General features: G+C 46.9%; 1 protein-coding gene across 22 annotated transcripts in view; it reads right to left on the bottom strand.

Annotated features, from left to right (window-relative positions):
- The window catches only part of MTSS1 (MTSS I-BAR domain containing 1), a 165,119-nt gene that overhangs the window by 27,033 nt on the left and 117,097 nt on the right, over positions 1–20,989 (bottom strand). For 19 of the 22 annotated variants that reach the window (XM_055545825.1, XM_055545830.1, XM_055545847.1 and 16 more), the window contains 4 exons: positions 12,596–12,680; positions 9,653–9,744; positions 8,148–8,222; positions 3,889–3,900 (listed from right to left, as the gene is read on the bottom strand). In XM_055545825.1, the coding sequence (XP_055401800.1) occupies positions 3,889–3,900; positions 8,148–8,222; positions 9,653–9,744; positions 12,596–12,680 (264 nt within the window). The remainder of the gene's footprint in view (positions 1–3,888; positions 3,901–8,147; positions 8,223–9,652; positions 9,745–12,595; positions 12,681–20,989) is intronic. The other 3 variants (XM_055545848.1, XM_055545826.1, XM_055545836.1) reach the window with 1 other exon arrangement.

Here is a 20,989-nt window from a genome sequence, read left to right as displayed (position 1 = left end):
CCCTTTGGTATGCTTTTCCTCATCAGCCTGTTAGCCCAGGATGGCACGGCTGGCTGCATCCATTGACCTCTCCTTTCTCCCTGCTCACTCTGCTGATGGCTTTACCTGGCATTTCCTGGGCCAGAATGTATGTCAGGCCGCAACTCTCCAATGCTGACTCATTAAAAAGTCCTCCCCTGTCCACTTGACACAGGTTGTCCCATTGAGTAAAACTGCACCCATTCAAATATTTCGCAGGCTCCTATCACACCTTTCCCAAGCGTGGAAAGAAGCAGTGACCCATTGGTCTTCCCTGCTGTGTTACGTGCGCTTGCAGCTAAATGTCCACAGAGAGCGCAAGGCTACACGTGGTCATACAAGCCCTGGAGCGTCTCAGTGATCACCTGTCTGCATTTACAGGCACTCCCTGCCCTCAGAGGGAACTTTTCCAGCTTTGGTTCCAATAGAGAACAATCACTGCCTTTGGCTCAAGGTACACGTTTCCCAATCGCACTGATGTGGCAATCTACCCCTTCCAGGGATGCTCACTGGAGGGAAGAGGAAGTGGAGAAAACAGCCTAGAACCATGGACCAGCTCTTTGTACCTCCTCATCTCAGCATTCAGGAAGGATTTTTCATTTTGGGGTGTCACTTTGCAGAGAGCTGACATGCATCAGAAGGAGGTGGTTAGAGAAAACATCCAGGGGAGACTTCTGGCGCTGCTGCCTCCTTCCAGGGCTGGGTCTCGCAAACCGGATCACCAGCAATTCAGGGCAGGCCACCTCCAGCCCCATGCTCACTCCGGTGGCCCAGGAGGTCCTGGGGGGACAATTTCTGACCACGCCTGGAGACACACCCATGGCAGATGGGGTTAACCACTAGAAGGGTCTCTTTGTGTGGGCCACACCTCTTTCTGAGCGGTCTGCTCTTCTCCATCTCCCCTAACTCAACAAAGGGAACAGAACCTCTGCACTATGCCCAGCAAGGAAGCCAGGTGACCCACTAACAGATAACCTGGACTTCACATTTGTAGGTGGGAGGTCCCTCTGGGCAAGAGGGTTCTCAGGGCTACTCCTCTTTAAAAACTGAAGCACGGGGGTGGTTGGAGGGGCCCGAGACACCTCGGTTTTTACCACTGAGGCAGGGAGAATCATCCACTCAACGACTGTAGTTTCTGGGGCATCAGGGGTTTCTGCCAGTTTCATAAAGCATAGAAGAAACCAGCCAGGAAATGCAAACATTCATGCTGATGCGGCCAGGGGCCATGGAAACCACTGAGCCAGTGAAAAGGACTCGGCATCACTCCAGCTTTCTGCTTTCTCCGTGTGGAGGAAAAGAAGGGTGATGGGGGGAAAAGTCAGTCTAGAACGGTGTCTGATCAGAAATGGGGCTGAGTAATAGAACCATCTGGAGGCAGGTAGCTGAGGATGGGCAGTGGAGGTCACTGTGGCTCTCAGTTCACCCCTAAAGCTGACTCAGGGTCACACATTCCACAACCCCCACCCTGCAGCATGGTCACCCTTCCTTTTGGTTCTGGTGCCCCCGTGTAAATGATGATGGCTCACACACTTCCCTGAACCTTGAGCAGCCCCTGCCCCATTCTCCACCAGCCAATCCCTTGTCATCTTCCTCATCACCTGCCCACACCAAGCGTAAACGGGTTTCTTGCGCCTTGCCCCACTGCCGCACCCTCTGCTGATACTCATCATGGCGCTGAGCACACCAGACTGAACTGCAGTTGACCCTTGAATAATATGGGTTTGAACACAGGTCCACCTGCGCATGGATTTTTTTCAATAAATATAGAATTGGCATCCAAACCCATGGGTTTTGCATTCGCAGACTGAACCAACTGTGGCTCATGTACTGTTTACAATCCTTGGTGGAGTCCGTGGGTGTGGAATCATGGATTTGAAGGGCTGACTATAGGACTTGAGCATCTCACAGTATGCGGCAGACCCTGGAACGAATCCCCTTGAATCCCGAGGGACAACTATAACTGGCTTGCCTTCACCAGAGTCTCCGTTCCTGGAGGGAGCAATGTACCCCTGTCTCAGTAGACGTCATTGAGTTATAAATGTCTTCCCTGTGGGGGCCCTCACTTAATTGCTCAAGCAGGATTCAAGGTAAATACTTCTGAAGGAGTCAAGGTAAATACTTCTGACCCAACTGAAAGAAAGTTCCATATATATATATTTCTTTTGTTAAACCAAGACATTTTAACTATCATGAACTGTTGTTAAAATATACATGTCCAAGTTCAAAAATGACTTAAAACTTGTAAAATAAAATTTAATAGGGCTTTAAGTCAAATAGCTTTCTTACATCTTTATGCCCAAGTTCACTGCTATGATCCTATGTCACTGTGGCTTAGCTCTGGGAGCCGGCCCCTGCAAGAGAGAGAACTAGAGGGGGCTGCAGGGACTCTTTGTAGGATGAGCAGAATCCAAGTCACAGAGTCAAAAGGCTGTGTGGTTCCTTCACTCATCCCTAATCCCACTGCCCATCATTTAAAACAAATAGCATGCCCCATTTATTCCACAGACAACTCACACCAGGCTTCCAAGCAAAGGTTTTAATTAAACTCTGTGTCCTCAAAAGGCCACATATTATATGATTCCCTTTATAAGAAAGGTCCAGAATAGGCAAATCCATATGGACAGAAAGCACATGAACGGTGGTCAGGGGCTGAAGGGGAGGGAGAATGAGGCATGACTGTTTTAAATGGCAGGGGACGTCTTTCTGGGGTGATGAAAACATCCTGAAATTAGACAGCAGTGATGGCTGCACAGCGTTGGGAATGCACTCAAGCCAATGAAATGTACACTTAGAGGGGTTAAAATGGCACATTTTATGTTGTGTGAATTTTATCACAATAAGCAGGAGAGGGACTGTGTCTTACCTTCCTCCCAAAGGGACACTAAGCTGTGTCATAACCACAGCATTGAAGCTGGAAAGGATTATCACTTCTAAAAAGTGGGGGACATTACCCCAATGTCACCATGATGGGAAGGAGGCAGAGTTGTGTCCCCCGAGACAGCAGGTCATCCTGGCCCCACCTGCTAGCGGGGACCCATGTGGTTTGGGTTCCTTGTAGATGACAGAATCCAATGCAAAAATCTCTTTAGAGCTGTTCAGTGCAAAGGCTCAGAGAACACTCAGGCACACTCAGGCAAGATAAACCACACGGACAGCCCACAGACAGACCTTTCTGAGACAGAGGGACAGCCACGAGACGCCGAAAGCGACCTGAAGTTTTAGCGCTGTTGCCCACAGAATGAGGGTCAACATTTAGTCAAGAAGAATCACTGTGATTATTGAATTTGAAGATCCGATACCCTCGAAATGAAACATTCCACAAACTCTGCTGAAATAAGAAATACTTTTTGATTTTTTTTAAAAATAAATGATTGGTTTTGAAAAAACCAAATGGTCCTGGGAAGACTAAGTTAAAGATAGTTGGCAAGCTTAATAAAACCAAATCCGATTTGGGAATTATTTTGAGAAGTTATTAAGTATAGCTCTCCATGTTTTGTCTGTGATGTAAATACACACATATACACTTAGATATGTATGTATGCATGTATTTTTTTCCTGTGGAAATGAGGGTTTAAGTCATTCTGTATTTCTTTTTTCCGTGAGTCTAATACTGAATTATGAGGATGTAAAGACTCTTAGAATGTTAAGCTAACCCATTAAAGGGTCTAACTTCAAAAAAAAGAAAATGATTGGTTGAAACACACGCACACACAATTTTCTTAAAATTATGGAAAATTAAGTAGGCACCATTGATTGTTCTGAACTGGGAGGAAAACTGAAGCAACCAGCATAGGTCTGGACAACCACGGAAAGCCCACAGCAAGGCCCACACCGTGATCAGCCACCAGAGATTCAGGATGACAGACTTACCGAGAGCGTCCACTGGCGGGGCACACGGCGAGAAAGTGCAGGGCACACAATTGACACAAAAAGGAAAACAATAAAGTCAAACTGGGATTCGGGCAGCAGTCTTACCTGTGTTAAAACAGTCCATGGTTTGCCACGGAATTTTATATTAGGGCGATTAAACCCACAGCCACTGAAAGCTGCAACCCAGGCTCCCTCCCCTGCCTTGCTAAGAGTCTTTACTTCCCATCTAAACAGACATCTTCCTAGTTTGTAATTGTCAGTCCTAGAGAATGCAACGTTTTTTTTTTTTCTTCTTCCTTAAAAAGAGAGATGAAGAATATATTCCTGTAAGAAGTCAATTAAGATGCTTTCACAAGAAAAGCTTTTAGGTGTAATTTATTGTAACTTGGAAAGTCACTAAGGAAACCAGGATCCAAAGTTCAAGCTGGGGTGAAAATGAAAAAAAAAAATGTAAAGACCTTAAAACTTACATATAACAGTGAATAATATGCTGATATGGGACTCTGGGAGTCTGTTTATTAGGTTTATAAATCAGCTCTGCAGTCTCGGGTGAAAGATGACACATTCAACTATTTCAATGGTCAGGCTCAAGGGTTAACATATTAAAATGCTCCAGCAGTTTCCTCCCTCAATGTCTCTGATAAAAGTAGTTATAGATGGAAACGGAAGGCTTTACCATAATTATTTAAGTGAAATTAATAACAATATGAGAATTAATTAAATGAGAAATAAGGCTGCTGACTGCATGGTGAGGTGGCAGAAATGGGCAAATAGTACAAAATGTTTCCTATTTCTGATCCACTCTTACTTCCCCCAGTTGGGTTACAGCCAACTCTAGGACTTCAAAAGTCACGAGCTGATGCCAAGCAGCAGGGCCTGATGAGGGTTCAGGAGACTCCACTCAGAGCCTGGGCTTCGGGCCAGTCCCACGCTTTTCCACCCTGCTGCTACCTCTGTCCTGTTGCCCTGACCTGTCAGCAAGACTGACCCTGCCCCACGCATGGACCCCTGGCTCTCGCCTGGTCCCTCCAGCCCCCAACTCCCCACCTAGGTTTATGCCCTATAGGTATTCAAGAAGCCTGCCTTCCACAAAAATAGGTATATTCACCCATGGCTGGAGCACATGTCAAGTTGTTTTAAAATGATTTTCAGATAAAGTTTAATCAAACTCCAAAAAACATTAAATTAAATACTTTTTGACAGTGATATTTAAATACCTTTAGGCTATGAACTACCATTATCTATAGGATAGTAAAAAAGCGTCAAATACAGAATGTGGCAAAAGGTGATACAGCTGCAGAGTGAAATTTAAGGTAAAATTAGTCACAAGTGAAAATCACATCCCATATGTGTCTATATCAAAGGGAATGCCAAATCCACAGTTAAATGCATAAAGGCATTTAAATGTTGAAAAGAAGAGTCAGAAGAATTTTTAGATCAAAGATCACAGTTTTGAAAAAAGGAATGACAAGGAGCTGCTCAATAACCGCCTGAAAACACATTTAAAAGGAAGTGATTATTGGGCTGCATAAACCAAATTTAGTTCTATCGGGACCAAAAAAAACGTATTCAAACCATCCTAACACACAGTGCAAATCTCAGAAGGATCTACCAACATGTTATAAGCCAAAGTCTAGGAAGCTACCACTTGAAGGAGATGAACGCGATAGAGAGGCATCTGAGCAAAAAGGGAAACTTCAGCTAACCAGACCCCCCCAAATAACTGGGAGCTTCAAATAACCAGATTTCCTCCAGCCCTTAACTTGCAGTGCTTCTAGTGCATTCTCAGGCCATATATCTTCTAGAAGAGCACTTTATAATAAGAATTCACTCAGAAGGATGACTCTGGTACCTCCTAGGAAGCTCCAGTCACCCCCAAAATACACCAATGTGAGTTTTTAAAAGGCACTTACATAATTTGGAAGAAAAAAAATTTATAAAGGAAATAAATAAAAATAATTTTCTAGTTGTCCCCTGGATCAACTAGAAAATCATCCGGAATACTCTAAGCTACTGATCTGACTTGGCTTGTAGACGTCAGAACACCGTCATGGCTCTCTTGTCTGGAAAGAATATGGTGCCCAAGACCATCAGCTATATGACTGGGGTTGACAAGATGGATGCTTTAGAAGCCCCTGATCACAGCCTCCACTGTCTCAGCCTTCAGGTCCAAGTGCCTCACAACCAAAAGCTGATTATTCCCCAGTCCCAGGACCAGCAGCGTCTTCTCATGTAATACAGTCCAGCACCCTATGTTTCCTGACTTTTTCCATCCGGTGCCTTGATGGGGAGCTTGTTTCCCTCTCCAGACAGCCCAAGCAGTGCTGGGCAAGTCTAATTGCCAGAAACTTCCTTTTATGTTGCATTGCAATCCACCTATCAGGCATTCCCTGCAGGTCCAAATTCCGCTAATTGGACAATGCCAGTGACTTTGAGTGACAAAGACTGTTTCAGTCTCCAGGCAGAATTCAGATAAAAGGATTATCACTGCAGCCAAGAACTTAAGGCCTCTGAAAAGAAAATTCTGGAAGAGAGAAAGTAAAACAGCTACTTTTTCCTTACCTCAACCTTTCCACCAAACTCCCAAATCTTTTTCAAGTCCATAGACTTGGACTCTCTCTGCAAACCCATTCATCTCTCTTATCTCAAAGCTGGCATGGTGTCAATTAGGTAGAGTTCAGCTCCAAATTTTTACCAACCTGTTTTTCCAAGAAACCTCAGATGCAATGGAATAGGGTGGCAGTTTTATTTACATTTACCTCTAGACTCACTAAAATGTTATTGGCCACAAAGCCTATTCCACTTGTGGAATACTAGCTCCCAGGTGCCTAAGTTAGAATGTAAATTGCAGAAGCATCAAGAACAGGAGAACACATCCAATAGGAACAACTGGGGCCAATACCAATGGAAAAACTGACTGTGAGTGAGAATCCTGCTGCCTTTGTATCGACATGGTCTCCTGGTTATTCTAAGAACTGGGGGGCGGGGGGTGGGGGGAGAGACGACACTTAGCTTGAAAAGTCTGTCCTATCCTCACTCCTCTTCTACCAACGTGTCCCATCTCTCCAGATGTTTCTTTTAATTCCAAGTGAGAACCACTTGCTTAGGAAAGGGGAACTTTGGAGATGTCTACCTAAAAAAAGTTGTCTCAAACAAACGCTAAAGACTACCCACCCACAGAGCATCCTGATGCGGGGCGGAGGCGGGGGAACCATTTTATCAGCAAATTCAAAATTGGGTATTGAGAAGAAGAGTCTAGAGGGAATGTTACATTCTCAAGTTCAAGAAGAGTCCCTATATCTTGCTGCTGCTGCTGCTAAGTCGCTTCAGTTGTGTCCGACTCTGTGCGACCCCACAGACGGCAGCCCACCAGGCTCCACCGTCCCTGGGATTCTCCAGGCAAGAATACTGGAGTGGGTTGCCATTTCCTTCTCCAATGCATGAAAGTGAAAAGTGAAAGTGAAAGTGAAGTTGTGTCTGACTCTGTGTGACCCCACAGACGGCAGCCCACCAGGCTCCTCCATCCATGGGATTTTCCAGGCAAGAGTACTGGAGTGGGGTGCCATTGCCTTCTCCGCTATATCTTGTTAGGTCTTAATAAAATGCTTGCAAAGTGGATGTAGCTAGATTTTTTTCTCTTCAAACTCCCAGTTCAAGCTGGAAGAGCAAAGCTGGGTAGTGGATCTGGTAATTAACTGGTCTGTTAACGATGATCGGCTAGGGGGAGGGGTCTTACACCAGCAGTCTCACGTTCCTTACCTGGCTCCAACCCTCAAGAACACCCATGAAAAATCTCCCTGTGCAGGCATGATTCCCAGCTCCCACTGCAGGCTTTTCTAACATTTTTCACAAGACTTAATAAAGGGTTTTGGAGATTATAGGCTATGAAGGATGGAGGAGAAAATTACATAATTTCTGTAATAATTACTATAGAACATTTGCATAGAGGCTTTTATGTACTATCCCAAGGCTTCCAAGAAATTTATAGGTCTCATCACAACGCACAATAGACATGGAAACTGTCAAATTTTGGAGATCAGGTTGGGGGAGGGAACAAGTCAAGTACCACTTTGTATCTCAAATTAATAGATATTCTGCACTTGGGGACTTTGGTTCTGATAGATTCTATTAGCTCCTATCTGTTCACAGGACCATTATATGTAAGGAAGTCTGATTGAAGACTTTCTATTTCAAAGAAAAATCAAGCACGTGTTCATTTTCCCAAAGCAACATATTAATGGCAGAATTTGTAGAGTTACCTTTTTTGGCTTTCTTCTGCAGTTTCAGTGTATCTGAGGACTTCTTTTTTATCTCTTGGCGAGCTTTTTTATATTCTAAGAGAGAGAAGAATATTGAACAATCTTACCACTTAGCTCAACAGAAAACATTTTAGCAACAGCCATTACTTTTATCGCTGAAAGCATAAACTCTGATGTGCAATAAACACCTTTATTGGAATACAAAATGGTAAAAAATCTTCTGATGCCATTTTACAGCAAAGGGGTCATGAACATGAAAACGGACAAAATGTACCAGGGTCTTTTCCTCCAGCATTCATTCATACCAGCTCTGAGAAAAGATGGCACTTGGGAAGGCTTCAATAAAAATGTTAAAATTCACAATTTCTCAGTATAAGTAACAAGAAATATTTCCAGTATTATCTACTTTCCCAAGGCCCAAATCTACAGGGCTTCACTCCAAGAAGAACCCACATGGTTAGATGCTGGCCAGATGCTACAATTCAAAAATGAGCATCTCAGACTACAGAGAAACTAGACCACATGGCAGAGAAGTGGGAAAGGCCTGGCTGCCTTACGTTCACGTTAATACCGAGGCTGGATGCTGTGGACCCAGGGGAGGGGCAGCCCACACGGCCACAGCCCCACTAACACTTTTCTCTGCCCGCCCACCCCCCCCCCCCCCCCGCAGCTCATGCCCACCCCGAACTTTCCCATTTCTGTTGCTGGCATCTCCGTCACCCAGGCACGAACATCTGAAATGACAGTTGGCTCTGATACTTCTCGCCTTTGCTATCCTCATAGTCGATTCATCACCAATTTGACCAGTTCCCACAAAGCCACCCCCATCCTCTCCCTCCCGCCCGCCCTGAGCCTATCGGAGCTCTTTTTATATGCTCCTGGCATCCATCAGAGCTCTCTTTTATATGCCCTTGGCATCACTGCCGGCCCACACGCTCTCCCTCCACCACATTCACTGCAGGTTGTACGATGCTGGGAGCAGGGTCTCCTGACCCTTCCACACCGCCAGCACCCCTACCCTTTGGTTCCAGGAAGACTGACGGGGTGATGTCCGTCTGGACCACTCGGTCCCTAGAGCCGGCACGTGAGGTTCTGAGACCCACCGGTTGAAAGTATATACAAAGAGAATGGCCAGTTCTGGGCAGGAGACTGAAGGCTAACTTACATCATTAAAAGTCTGGTTTTCAAAATGTGCTGAAATGCCTGAAGTGTGAGTCTCTAGCATTTAAGCCTGAGGTTACAATCACTTTGAATTCAGCTGATCGCAACTGATGCCATGGGACAATGACGGCATCCACTGAGTGACGCTGCATGCCCCAAACCCAGCACTGAGTCCTGCGGTGGGATCACTTCCCATCCTTCATCCTCCAACACTGAGACGCCCACAGGAGCAGCGGGGGAGGAGTGCGTCCTCCGGGTGACATCAGGGACCCCAGCAGAGGCACAGGCAGCAGCGGGCGACCTGCCATCTGAGACTGACCTGCGTCAGCCACCTCGCCCCGTACCTTTCGCATGGTCTTTATCCAGCTGGTTGGCCACTTTCTTCCATTCTTCCATCTGCTCTTGAAGTGGGTTTATCAGACAGTCGATTAAAGCACTTGCACAAAAAGACAAAGAGAAGGAGAAATTACACAGACATAATCTGTTGTCAAGGTTTACACTCCGTTGTCAAAACACACCCGAATCATAATTACCTGAAGCAGGACAAGGCAGCACCCTAAGCCCAAGTTCACCTCCAAACCCCCCAATTTCACAATGACCGTGTCCTCAGGATGCTTTTCAATGACTGTGAAGAAGCTGTACACGTGACTGTTGGTGTGACCGCTTCTCATCGCCTTTTTAAAAGATTCCAACACTTGTATTCACAACCAAGGTTGCAGACCAAAGGGGTCATGCCCCTTGCTGCACAAGGGAACCGGCTGGAGAGCTTTATAAGAGAAGACACCTGGGCCTCACCTAATACTTGATAGAAACTTGGGGTGGGGCCCCAGAATTACTTTTTAAAAAAAGACCCAAGTGATTCTGATGTGCATTCAGGATAATGAGTCGTGACTGCAGATTGTGGACAGCCTAGAGAGGATCAGAGGGATGAAGGGTCTCCAGGTACACCCCTTCTTATTTTGTGTGGGTTCCCAAACAGATCGTGGTTAGACAAGCGGAAAGACAACACCCCATGGAGAGAAATCATGAGTCAGGGGACACAGGGTTTTCTGTACAATGGAAGGAAAATCAACCCAAGCCTACATTATAGAGATGTCAAAAAATTAGAAAATACCCATAAATTGTTTGAATGATGTTGGTGAGAACTACGACAAAGGCAATTTTCAGACTGCTTTTTGATCCTGCTGCTGCTGCTGTTCCTGCTTCTGCTAAGTCGCTTCAGTTGTGTCCGACTCTGTGCAACCCCATAGACGGCAGCCTACCAGGCTCCGCCGTCCCTGGGATTCTCCAGGCAAGAACACTGGAGTGGGTTGCCATTTCCTTCTCCAATGCATGAAAGTGAAAAGTGAAAGTGAAGTCGCTCAGTTGTGTCTGACTCTTAGCGATCCCATGGACTGCAGCCCACCAGGTTCCTCCATCCATGGGATTTTCCAGGCAAGAGTACTGGAGTGAGGTGCCATTGCCTTCTCCGTTTGATCCTGAACCTGCTGAAAATCTCCAAATTCTAGGTACGACCTCCCTGCTTTCTTACCAGGGTCTCCTGGCAGCTCCCACCCTCATATGTCCTCCTCCAGCCTCACTCCCTCCAGGTCTCCACTCAGATTTTTCTTCTGAACAGAGATGCTCCTTGACCAGCCTGTATCCAGCAACCACCATCCACCCCACCCCAAGTGTTTCTCCTATCTTTCATTACCGCCTGACAGTCTGGCAGGTTTCTATCGTGTCTGCAGTGTAAGCCCTGTGAGTGCAGAATGTGTTCCTAGTCAGGGCTATGCTCTGTACACCTGAGGCCGTGCCCGGCACATAGTAGGTGCTCGATGCACAGCGGCTGATGGAACTGGCATCTCTTCATCACTACGATGGGATGAGGGTCACAAGACTGGCCCGAGGGTAAACAAGATGATGGGTGTGGGAAGAGGTGCGGGGGGGTGCCATCACAGGGCGGACTCCCCAGGGCGAGGAAGGGAGGAGGAAGTTCGATTTTGTCACCAGCTCCAGTGAGTGCTTTCTGCTGTGTGGACACTGTGTACATCTGCACAAGAACCCTTCAGGGATTCCTACACCCATCTGCCAGGGGCCGAGACCCCAGCCCCATACTGCAGGACACTTGCGGCCAGCCAGGGATTCAAACCCAGGCCCAGCTGACTTCAAGACAAGGTGTGTTTGCTGCTACATTTGGCAACCTGATATGGCCCTGCAAGAGGGTCAGAGGGCTTCCACCTTGCCAGTTGCCTCTTACGCAACTCGCAATTCACAAAGCAGACTGAGGACAACTGATAATTATGCTGATCTGTTGGGAAGGACGTCCCACTCTTACTGGAGCACTGGTGACTCCAAATCCCCATGCCAGCCACTGTCATTTCTACCCATTGTGGACGCGCGTGAAACAGACAAGAGGCTGGCGGTGTGGAAGGTTCTGCAAGCCGCCACTGCCCTCCTAGGTGGGTCTGGAGGATGCACTCAGGGCCCGGGTAACAGGAGAGCAGTGCACACCCCACTATCCAGCATGGCAGCTTCTCCTCCTAGGAGGTTCCTGTAGGGGTGGGGCCCAGAGGTCTCAGTGGGATGCCCAGCTCCCCACACTGATGAGACACATAGAGAAGATCCCAAGGTGGGGGGTATGGGCTCCGCAAGGCGGGGACCCAGGCCATCCGGTTCTCCAGCATATTCCCAGGGCCCAGACCAGTGCCTGGCACACAGCAATGTTAGTCGCTCAGTCGTGTCTGACTCTATGCGACCCCATGGACTGTAGCCCACCAGGCTCCTCTGTCCATGGGATTCTCCAGGCAGGAAAAGGAAATGGCACATAGAAGACGCCCAGTGAAATACTTCCTTGGGGACTTTCTTGGTGGTCCAGTGGTTAAGAATCTGTCTGCCAATGCAGGGGACACAGGTTTAATTCCTGGTCTGGGAAGATCCCACATGCTACAGGGCAACAAAGCCTGTGCCCCACCACTACTAAAGCCTGCGTGCCTAGAGCCTGTGCTCTGCAACAAGAGAAGCCACCACAATGAGAAACCCGCACTCCACTACTGGAGACTAGCCCCCGCTGCTGCAACTAGAGAAAGACTACGTGCAGTGACAAAGACCCAGAGAAGCCAAAAATAAGTAAATAAATAAACTTGTTCGGTGAGTGAGCAGCGTGAGAGGCTGTGATGAGAGACGGGCTGTGGGGATTTCATGTCACCGGGAAACCCGCGCTGCTCGAGGCGAGTGATGCTCCTCATCAGCTTTATAACCTGAAGTCATCAGGGCCGTCTGAGATCTGGGAGAAACATGGTCCTCACCTGGAGAACTGCCTCAGCTTGGCTTCTATGCTCCGATGCCTCATGCACATCCTGGTCAGGGCGGATCCGATCTCCCTGGTGCCACCTGGGAAAGCAACAGAGGCAGACGTGAGGGACAGGAGGCAAGTCAGAATCAGGAAGACCCTGAAAAGAACGAACAAATGGAAAAACCAGCCCGATTTCACTGCGCCATAACCCAAGCCACTGTCTTTCCGACTTCTCACCAGGCTTGTGCACACAGACATAAATGTGTGTGTGTGTGTGCGCGCACGCGCATGCACGCGCGCGTGCTTAGTCGTTCAGTAGTGTCTGACTCTTTGCTACCCTATGGACTGTAACCTGTCAGGCTCCTCTGTCCATGGGATTTTCCAGGCAAGAATACTGGAGTGAGTAGCCATTCCCTTCTCCAGGAGACCTTCCTGACCCAGGGATTGAACCCGGGTCTCCTGCATCACAGGCAGATTCTTTGTTGTCTGAACCACCAGGATATATATATATGGCTACACATCTTGAAATAATTACCAAAATAAAAGCTACCTTTACTATATATAATAATACCCTCTAATATTTTCTATTGTTTTTTTATTATACTGACTGACACAGAAGTTGATTTTACAACTCACAGGGTCAAAAATACTTCTCAGGGAAGATGATTAAAATAGTTTCTGATATTTAGGGAAAAGCTGTAGTTTTGTTTTGTTTTCCACTTATGGCAAATCCTCCTTCTAGCATTATTCAGAACAGCCAGTGAAGCTACTGCATAAAGTCACATATTCTAGAACGCAAGCAGTGTAGAGAAGGGCAGGGCTAAAGCAAAATGAAACAACAGGGAATTTTTTTTCTGATGGGTTTGGGTAACACCAGCGTGAAAAGTCCTCAAACTCAGCCAATGTCAAAGTATCCTGAAATACGGCTTGGTTCTTCCCAAAATTCTTGTCGTACTTTTCCCTTTAGGCACACCCTTCTCTAAGATTATTTTTGAAGTTTCTTTCCTTCCTCCTCTTAGAAACGTTCATATCAGCATTTACTTGGGCGTGGGGGGGGGGGGGGGGGAGGCAAACAGTAACTACAGATGGTAACTCTGCACCAAGCACTGGAAAGCACAATTATCAATGTTATGAAAACACTGGGGCTCATGAGATCAGAAAGAAAAGTGTCCCAAAAAGCACTATCTTTTTAGAAAAAGAGACAAGATCTTCAAGGGAAAGCCGCAGGAATTTATTGCAGGTTTAACCAAGTCAATTTAATAGGAAAACAATCCCCTCCCTCATTAGTACTCATGACTATTTATTATGGGCTGTATTTTCCGCTCTGCCTTCTCTCCTAGAAATGCCAGTGTGCTGCCTCACTTCCACCTATTTTCCATTTTATTCTGCAAAACTATCAGGTTTCCAGAACCAAAAAATAGCAGGAATGGTGATAAATATTTGATATTTCTATATTTTATTTTAGCCTGAAAAGAAGCCTCTGCAGCCATTCTTCTAAAACAGGGTTTCTCAGTCTTAACACTATTGATACACAGGCGCAGGTCCGTCCTTTGTTGAAGGACGGTTCACGGCATTCCTGGCCTCAGCCGACCAAAATCATGTGGCAGTGGCCCCAGTCTGTGACATCCAAAAATGTCTCCAGACAGTACCGGGGGCTCCCTCGGAGCAAATTCTCCCCTAGCTGATTAAGTACTTCTGTAAAAGAACCTGAGTGAGAGTTACAGCTCATCTGAGGCTGATTTTCTAAATGGCCAGAAGGGTAAAATACTGCTCTGTAGTTCCTGGCATCTGCGTTAGTGCCGGGGGCAACCTGACCGTCTACTGCCGCTCGCGCTGCTCCACCAGGGAGAACCAGTAGAGGGCGCCGTTTTCACACGCGCCACTTGCCTTCTGGGCTCCCTTCAGATTCTTAGGAGCATGGACTAGGAACACTTGATCCCCGGAGAAATCTCTCCTATTTTTCCAGGGCCTTCATTTGATTAAAAGTTAATAACTCGGCGACGCAAGGAAACTGGCGCACTCACTCACAGCTGGTAAGAGTGTAAACTAGTACTTTTCTGGAGGAAAATCTGGCGGCATTTATCAAGACATGTCTTACAAAAACAAGCTCCCATTTTGACCCAGCAATTCTACGCTGAAAAATTTTACCCGAGGAAACAATTAAGGGTGATAGCAAATACTTACCTATGAGGATAGTCACTGAAATGTTGTTTACCATAGTAAAAACAAGAAACAACATCTTGTTCTACAGAGCAGGCTGAATAAAACCCTAGGATGCAGTCACATGATGGGAAAAGCACGCACTCAGCCAAAGTGCTGGAGAGAGATGCTTCAGGTCCCAGGAAGGAAGTCGTTTGTTAGAGCGGAGGAAGTACTGGGCCCCAAGATGACTGCTTTGCACATATGAACTCATTAAGTCAGCTCACCTGGTATGCTGCCGTTCCTATCACCCCCGTCTTACAGACAAGGAAAGCACCTTTCGTAATCTGACCAAGGTCACACTGCTAGTAAGGTGGATTCCAACCCAGGCCAAACCTCCAGAGTCTCTGCATTTATCCATTCAGCACACGGCACTTATTACAGCCAAGGGGAGATGGGAAGCGGAGCTAAGAGCCCAGAACATCCTGCTAAGCTAACTTATCTACACACTCTTACGGGTATCAGGGCTTCACGGTCCAGCTCTCTTATTTCGGTTCCCAAGCCTAGAACTGTCCACAATTGATACCATGGGGACTAAGCTCCGGTCCTCGCTAAGCTGCTCCACACATAACCGAGAGCTGTGTCACTGATTACCCACGCCTCAGTTTCCTCAAAATAGAATGCCATGGTTGGAAAAGATCACCTCGAAGCCTGGCTCCCTAACTCCATTTCTCTGGTCCTGGATTTCTGGTAGCTTCCCCGATATTTTCACAGGTCGCCACTGGACATATATCATCCCCGGGAAAGCCCAAGGCTTCCCGGCAACAACTGAGCTGTGGTGTGCTAACGAGCAGCTCCACACAGACCGCATGCACGGCTCCCCTGCTCTGCAGCAGCGGGCCCCAGCCCTTGGGCACCAGGGACTGGTTTCATGCAAGACAATTTTTCCACAGACCAAGGGTGGGCAGGGGGGTGGTTTGGGGATAAGTCAAGTGGATGAGACTTATTGTGCACTTTATTTCTAGTATTATTACATCAGCGCCACCTCAGATCACCAGGCATTAGATCTCAGAGGTTGGGGACCCCCTGCTCTGTGGCACAGGGCTTCCTGTGAGAGGAGGAAATGAAGAACCACAGGGAAAAGTCCCAAAGAGCAGCTTCTCTGTCCAAGGGGCATGAGGGCAGGAGACAGGCAGCTAACCTCCTCCGTGGACGCCAGGACCCAACCGTCAGAATGACTGCGGATCTCTGCCACTCTGGGCCCCTAAAAATAGCTCTATCTGTGGATGTGCTTAACAATGTCTTCTGCTCTTCCTGACCCTTGCTAAAACTTAAAAACAAAAAAATCAGCAGGTCTGAAAAGCTTCAGAGGAAACTGGCTTTAGTTACAAAGCCAGAACAGACATCTGGACGAGCTCTGGGCTGACAGTGAGAATATTTATGGAATCAAATGACTGAGATGGTCTCGGCAGCTTGGGAGTGAGGACAAGATCTTACTTGTTTCTGCTTTCCCTGCACCCGGCACTGGGGCTGAATGACGGAACCAACACTGACCGTTTTGGAGGGCAAAATGGTAGCATTTTTGGCTAGGTAGAGGCAGGGTGAGGGAATGGGTTTGCCTTTTGTTGAATGCATAAATATTTGTGTAACTTCTCTGTGCATACAATAGAAGATTCAAAATCAATACAAGATTCTTATTATCTTACCAAAGGTCTATACTGATTCAAGGTCAGCCTGGAGAAACAACGGTGTATTCGCTTTGGTTTTTTTTAATTGGAGTATAGTTGAGTTACAATGTTGTGTTATTTTCTTGTGCACAGCAAAGTGATTCAGCCATGTATATACATATATTCTTTTTCAGATTTTTTTTCAATTAGAGTTTATTACAAGATAGTGAATGTAGTTCCCTGTGTGATACAGTAGGATTTTGCTTATCTGGTTTTCTACTGCTGCTCTAATAAATTACCACACATTTAGTGGTTTAAAGCAGTACCCATTTATTATCTTACAGTTCTGGAAGTCAGAAGTCCAAAATCAATTTCTCCAGGTTAAAATCAAGGTGTTGGGAGAGCTTCATTCCTCTGGAGGCCCTAGGGGAGAATCCTTTTCCTTGCCTCTTCCAGCTCCCACAGGCTGCCTGCACTCCTTGGCTCGTGGCACCTCCCTCCACCTTCAAGTCAATAGTAGCGCCTTCACTCTTCTCTGACCTCTGCCTCCGTCCTCACATCTTCTATGATTCTGATCTTCCTTCTTCCTCCTTAGAGTTTTGTGCTGTACTGCTGCTGCTGCTGCTGCTGCTGCTGCTAAGTCACTTCAGTCGTGTCCGACTCTGTGCGACCCCATAGACAGCGGCCCACCAGGCTCCCCGTCCCTGGGCTGTATGGACCCACCTTAATAATCCAAGATAATCTCCCCATCCCAAGATCCTTAGCTGAATGATATGTGCAAAGCCCCTGCTGTCATGTACAGTAACATATTCACAGGTTCTGGGGTTGAAGGCATGGATGTCTTTTTTGGGGGGGTGCATTATTCTGCCTACTAAAGATGAGTAGGAGTTGTTAATTTGGAGAATGTATGGGGCACTGGGGTCCTCTGTCCAGAGTCCATTCATTCATCCTCAGATGATTAATTGAGACATGATCTCACTCCATCCGCTCTGGCAGTGGCTGGTTCAGGGACGAGACAAGAGACTGAGATGTTGCTGGGGAAGCCTTTGGGGAAAATATCCCTGATCTTAAGATCAACACCCACAAGAGACCCCACAGGGTGAGAACAGGAAGCAGGCTGCCCAGCTGCTGTGGTTAACCATCTTTACAGCAGTGGGGACTCCTGCCTTAGGAGAAGGCATGTTCTGCGGGCGGAACCAAGAAGGAGCCCGTCTCCAGGTGAGCTCACAAAGCTGCCAAATTAACACATTGGAAGCCTGCTCTCCTGAACCTGGGGCTCCAGTTCTGCAAATACACACAGTTCCTTATTTTTAAAGCCACTTTGATTTTGTTCTGTTTCTTGCCAGTTCAAAGAAGAGGGAAGGGAGCAACAGCCTCGTGCTTCCTCCCTGCACCAGGAACCACCCTGTGGCCAAAAGGCATAGTAAGTCCGTCACTCACTGCTGAGGGAGGCACAAACAGTTGATGGCAACAATTTTCATTCTTTTTTGTGTAATATGTTGAAGAATGTCCTCCCATAACAAGCAAAGGTTTTTTATTAAAAAGTAGCGCACAATCAGTAGGCGATTGAAACGGGGTGATCTGCAAAGGAGACAGTCAGTGGAAAGAAGTTTCACACGACATGTGTGAAACAGATCACTAGCAGGAAGTTGCTGAACAGCACAGGGGACTCAGCCCGTGCTCGGTGATGACCCAGGGGGTGGGCTGGGGTGGTGGGAGGGAGGCTTCAGAGGAAGGGGATACATGTACATGTGTATATATGTATGGCTAATTCACTTCATTGTACAGCAGAAACTAACACAACATCGCAAAGCCTCCTTTAAAAGCCTCCTATAAAGCCTCTAATAAAACATAAATAAAAATAAAATAGAAAGAAGTAAAACATCTAGAGCTTAGGCTATCGAAGTATGAACGTGGGGGCACACGAAGACACAAATTCCACATTTATTCAGTATTGTATTTGTTTCCTAGGCTGCCGTAACCAAGAACCCCACTGGTTGGCTTAAAAGAACCAAAACTTACTGTCTCACCATTCTGGAGGTTAGAAGTCTGAAATCAAGGGGGTCGGCAGGGCTCTGCTCCCTCTGAAACTTGCTGGGGAAGGGCTGTTCCCTGCCCCCTCTGGTGGGTGCTGGCCCTCCATGGCAGATAGAAACATCACTCCAGTTTCTTCCTCCATCTTCACCTGGCAATTTCCCAGCGTGTGTCTCTCCACATGAGACATATAAAGACACCAGTTGCACTGGACTAGGGTCCACCCTAATGGCTTCATCTTAACCTGAGGACACCTGCAAAGACCTCATGTCCAACTGAGGTCAGATTCACAGGGACCAGGGGTAAGAATGGCAACCTATCTTTGTGGGATGGGGAATCACAACACATCCCCTAATAAGTATCTACCATGCAACAAGGATTAAAGTGATTTCAAAGATGATAAAGGTGGAGGGCCCAGCCTTGGAAGGATTCACAGACTGGCTCGGGGGATAGCTATGAAATGGTGCCGGGAACGTGATCTACTGTCCCCATTTTATAAATGGAAAAACTGAGGCTCTGGAGGGTGACAGGCAGACCCCAAGGAGCCTGCAAGCCCCAGCACACCCATGGCAGCTGCTTCCCACTGTGGCTGGTCTGGAGTCTTAGCACAATGTCCTTGCCGCCTCCTGAATTAGTGGGCGGGTCAGGAGGAAGAGCAGTCAAGCCAAAGGGTTAAGCACTCAGCTCTGAAGTCAGACAGCGCGGATTCAAAGCCCAGCTTCCCCCGTTCGCCGGCTGTGTCACTGGAGAGTCTAACTTGCTTAGACTCAACTGTTGATGACTATATTCCCAAGAAATGATTCTGCCCACTGGTGTTTTCTGTCATCATACCCTGAATGCACCACCCATGGGTTCCAGTTGGGGCTTCTTGAGAAACAATGTGAGGTATCCTAGATTTTTAAAAATCATTTTTGTCCCTAATCTTTTACAACTGCCTCATCCCCACTTAATCTGATAGCAATCTACATATGTTTTTGAAAAGCAACTTGCTTTTATCTTAGCTTTCTAAACATTCCACTTATTCGGAAACAACCAATCTTGATTTTTCACATTCATCCCAAAGATTTATATACCTTGTAATTAAATAATGTAATGCTGTACAATTCGCATATACAGGTTTTGAACACACATCTGACCCTTGATTAAGCTGACAACTCAGGTAGAAGAAATATATGTACACAGAGAGAAGTCTACAAAAAGTTGAGCTTATTGCAGGCAGAGGTCGGTACATTATTATAGAGAAAATAAAGAGCCCTGATTACATCGATGGGCCACTTAAGCGGGGCTCTGATGTAGCAGTAATCAGTCAAGTCCTACAAGAAGGTGGAGGCCAGAGTAATTACCTCAGCCCTGGCTGGAGTGTCCGTCCACAATGATGTGCTAGCCAGTATGTGACAGTCCCCAATTCTCCAACATCTAACATCATCCTTCTCCAAGGAGCTGGCTAATGGATGAGGCACGGAAGGCAGGGTAACAGTACAAAGGAACAAAGCCAGAATTGTCCCATTAGGGCTCAGGGTGTGCCACCCCCAAACACGCCATAAAGAATTTGAGGAACGGCCAATGCAAGAGGGGCTCTCTCCGACTCTCCTTTCGGTCTCCCTGAACGCAAGAATGGCATCTGCCCTGTCAAAGCTGTGCTCCCCACATCTGGAGATGGAAGGACAGCCTTGTTGACAGAAGAGCATTCGGGCCAAGCCTGTGTAAACAAACCTTGTTACCTCTCTCATTAATTACCCCAACCCCAAACTCCGTTTAGATTCCTCCCTAATTGGGCACCCCAAACCTACATTTCTTTGTCCTGCCTATTTCTTACAGATGTACTGTTTTATCTAAAAGTCTACAAGCTGCTAAGTTTGACTATTTCCTTAGTCCCATTTCTATGAGCCCTCCACACACAGGAATTAAAATGCATCTTTTTCTCCTGCTCATCCGTCTTGTGTCAATTTTATTATTAGTCTGGCCACAAGAACTCAAGAGGGGAAGAGGGAAGAACTGCCAACTCCCTGACAGCTCCTTCTTCCCAAACATCTTCAAAGACAAAAGTTCAAAAGGGAGTGAGTGGACCAGGGACTTCCCTGGTGGTCCAGAGACTAAGACTCCAGACTACCACTGCAGAGGGCATGGGATCGATCACCAGTTGGGGAACTAAGATCCCACATGCCATGTGGCAGAGCCAAAAAAATTTTTTCAAATAATAATAATAAAGGAGAGGTCCAGAAGGTCCGCTTGGGAAGGATCTCCTTGCTGTCAACAGTTATGCACCAACCAAGTGGTCGCTGGTGGAACTTGAAGCTGCGGGGCTGAGAGGTCCACGGTCAACTGACTGCAGAGAATGTATCTCTTGGTGAACTATGCCTTCAAGACAGGGAGACAGGTTCCCCAGCTAACCAGCGCCTAAAGGTGTCTCCAGCCCGAGATCTCTCTTTGCTGTTTATTTTTATGTCGCAAAGCTTGGGACAGTTGTGGCACCAGCCTTCTGCTAACAGAGACTGGAAGGGAAATCCAGGACCGCTTCTGCAACGACCTGCAGCAGCTTGGAAAGCTGAGGGTTCAGTAAACGAGGA

This window comes from Bubalus kerabau, chromosome 14 (assembly GCF_029407905.1).
Source record: "Bubalus kerabau isolate K-KA32 ecotype Philippines breed swamp buffalo chromosome 14, PCC_UOA_SB_1v2, whole genome shotgun sequence".
Taxonomy (NCBI): Eukaryota; Metazoa; Chordata; class Mammalia; order Artiodactyla; family Bovidae; genus Bubalus; species Bubalus kerabau.
This window is presented reverse-complemented; position numbering and strand designations above follow the sequence as displayed.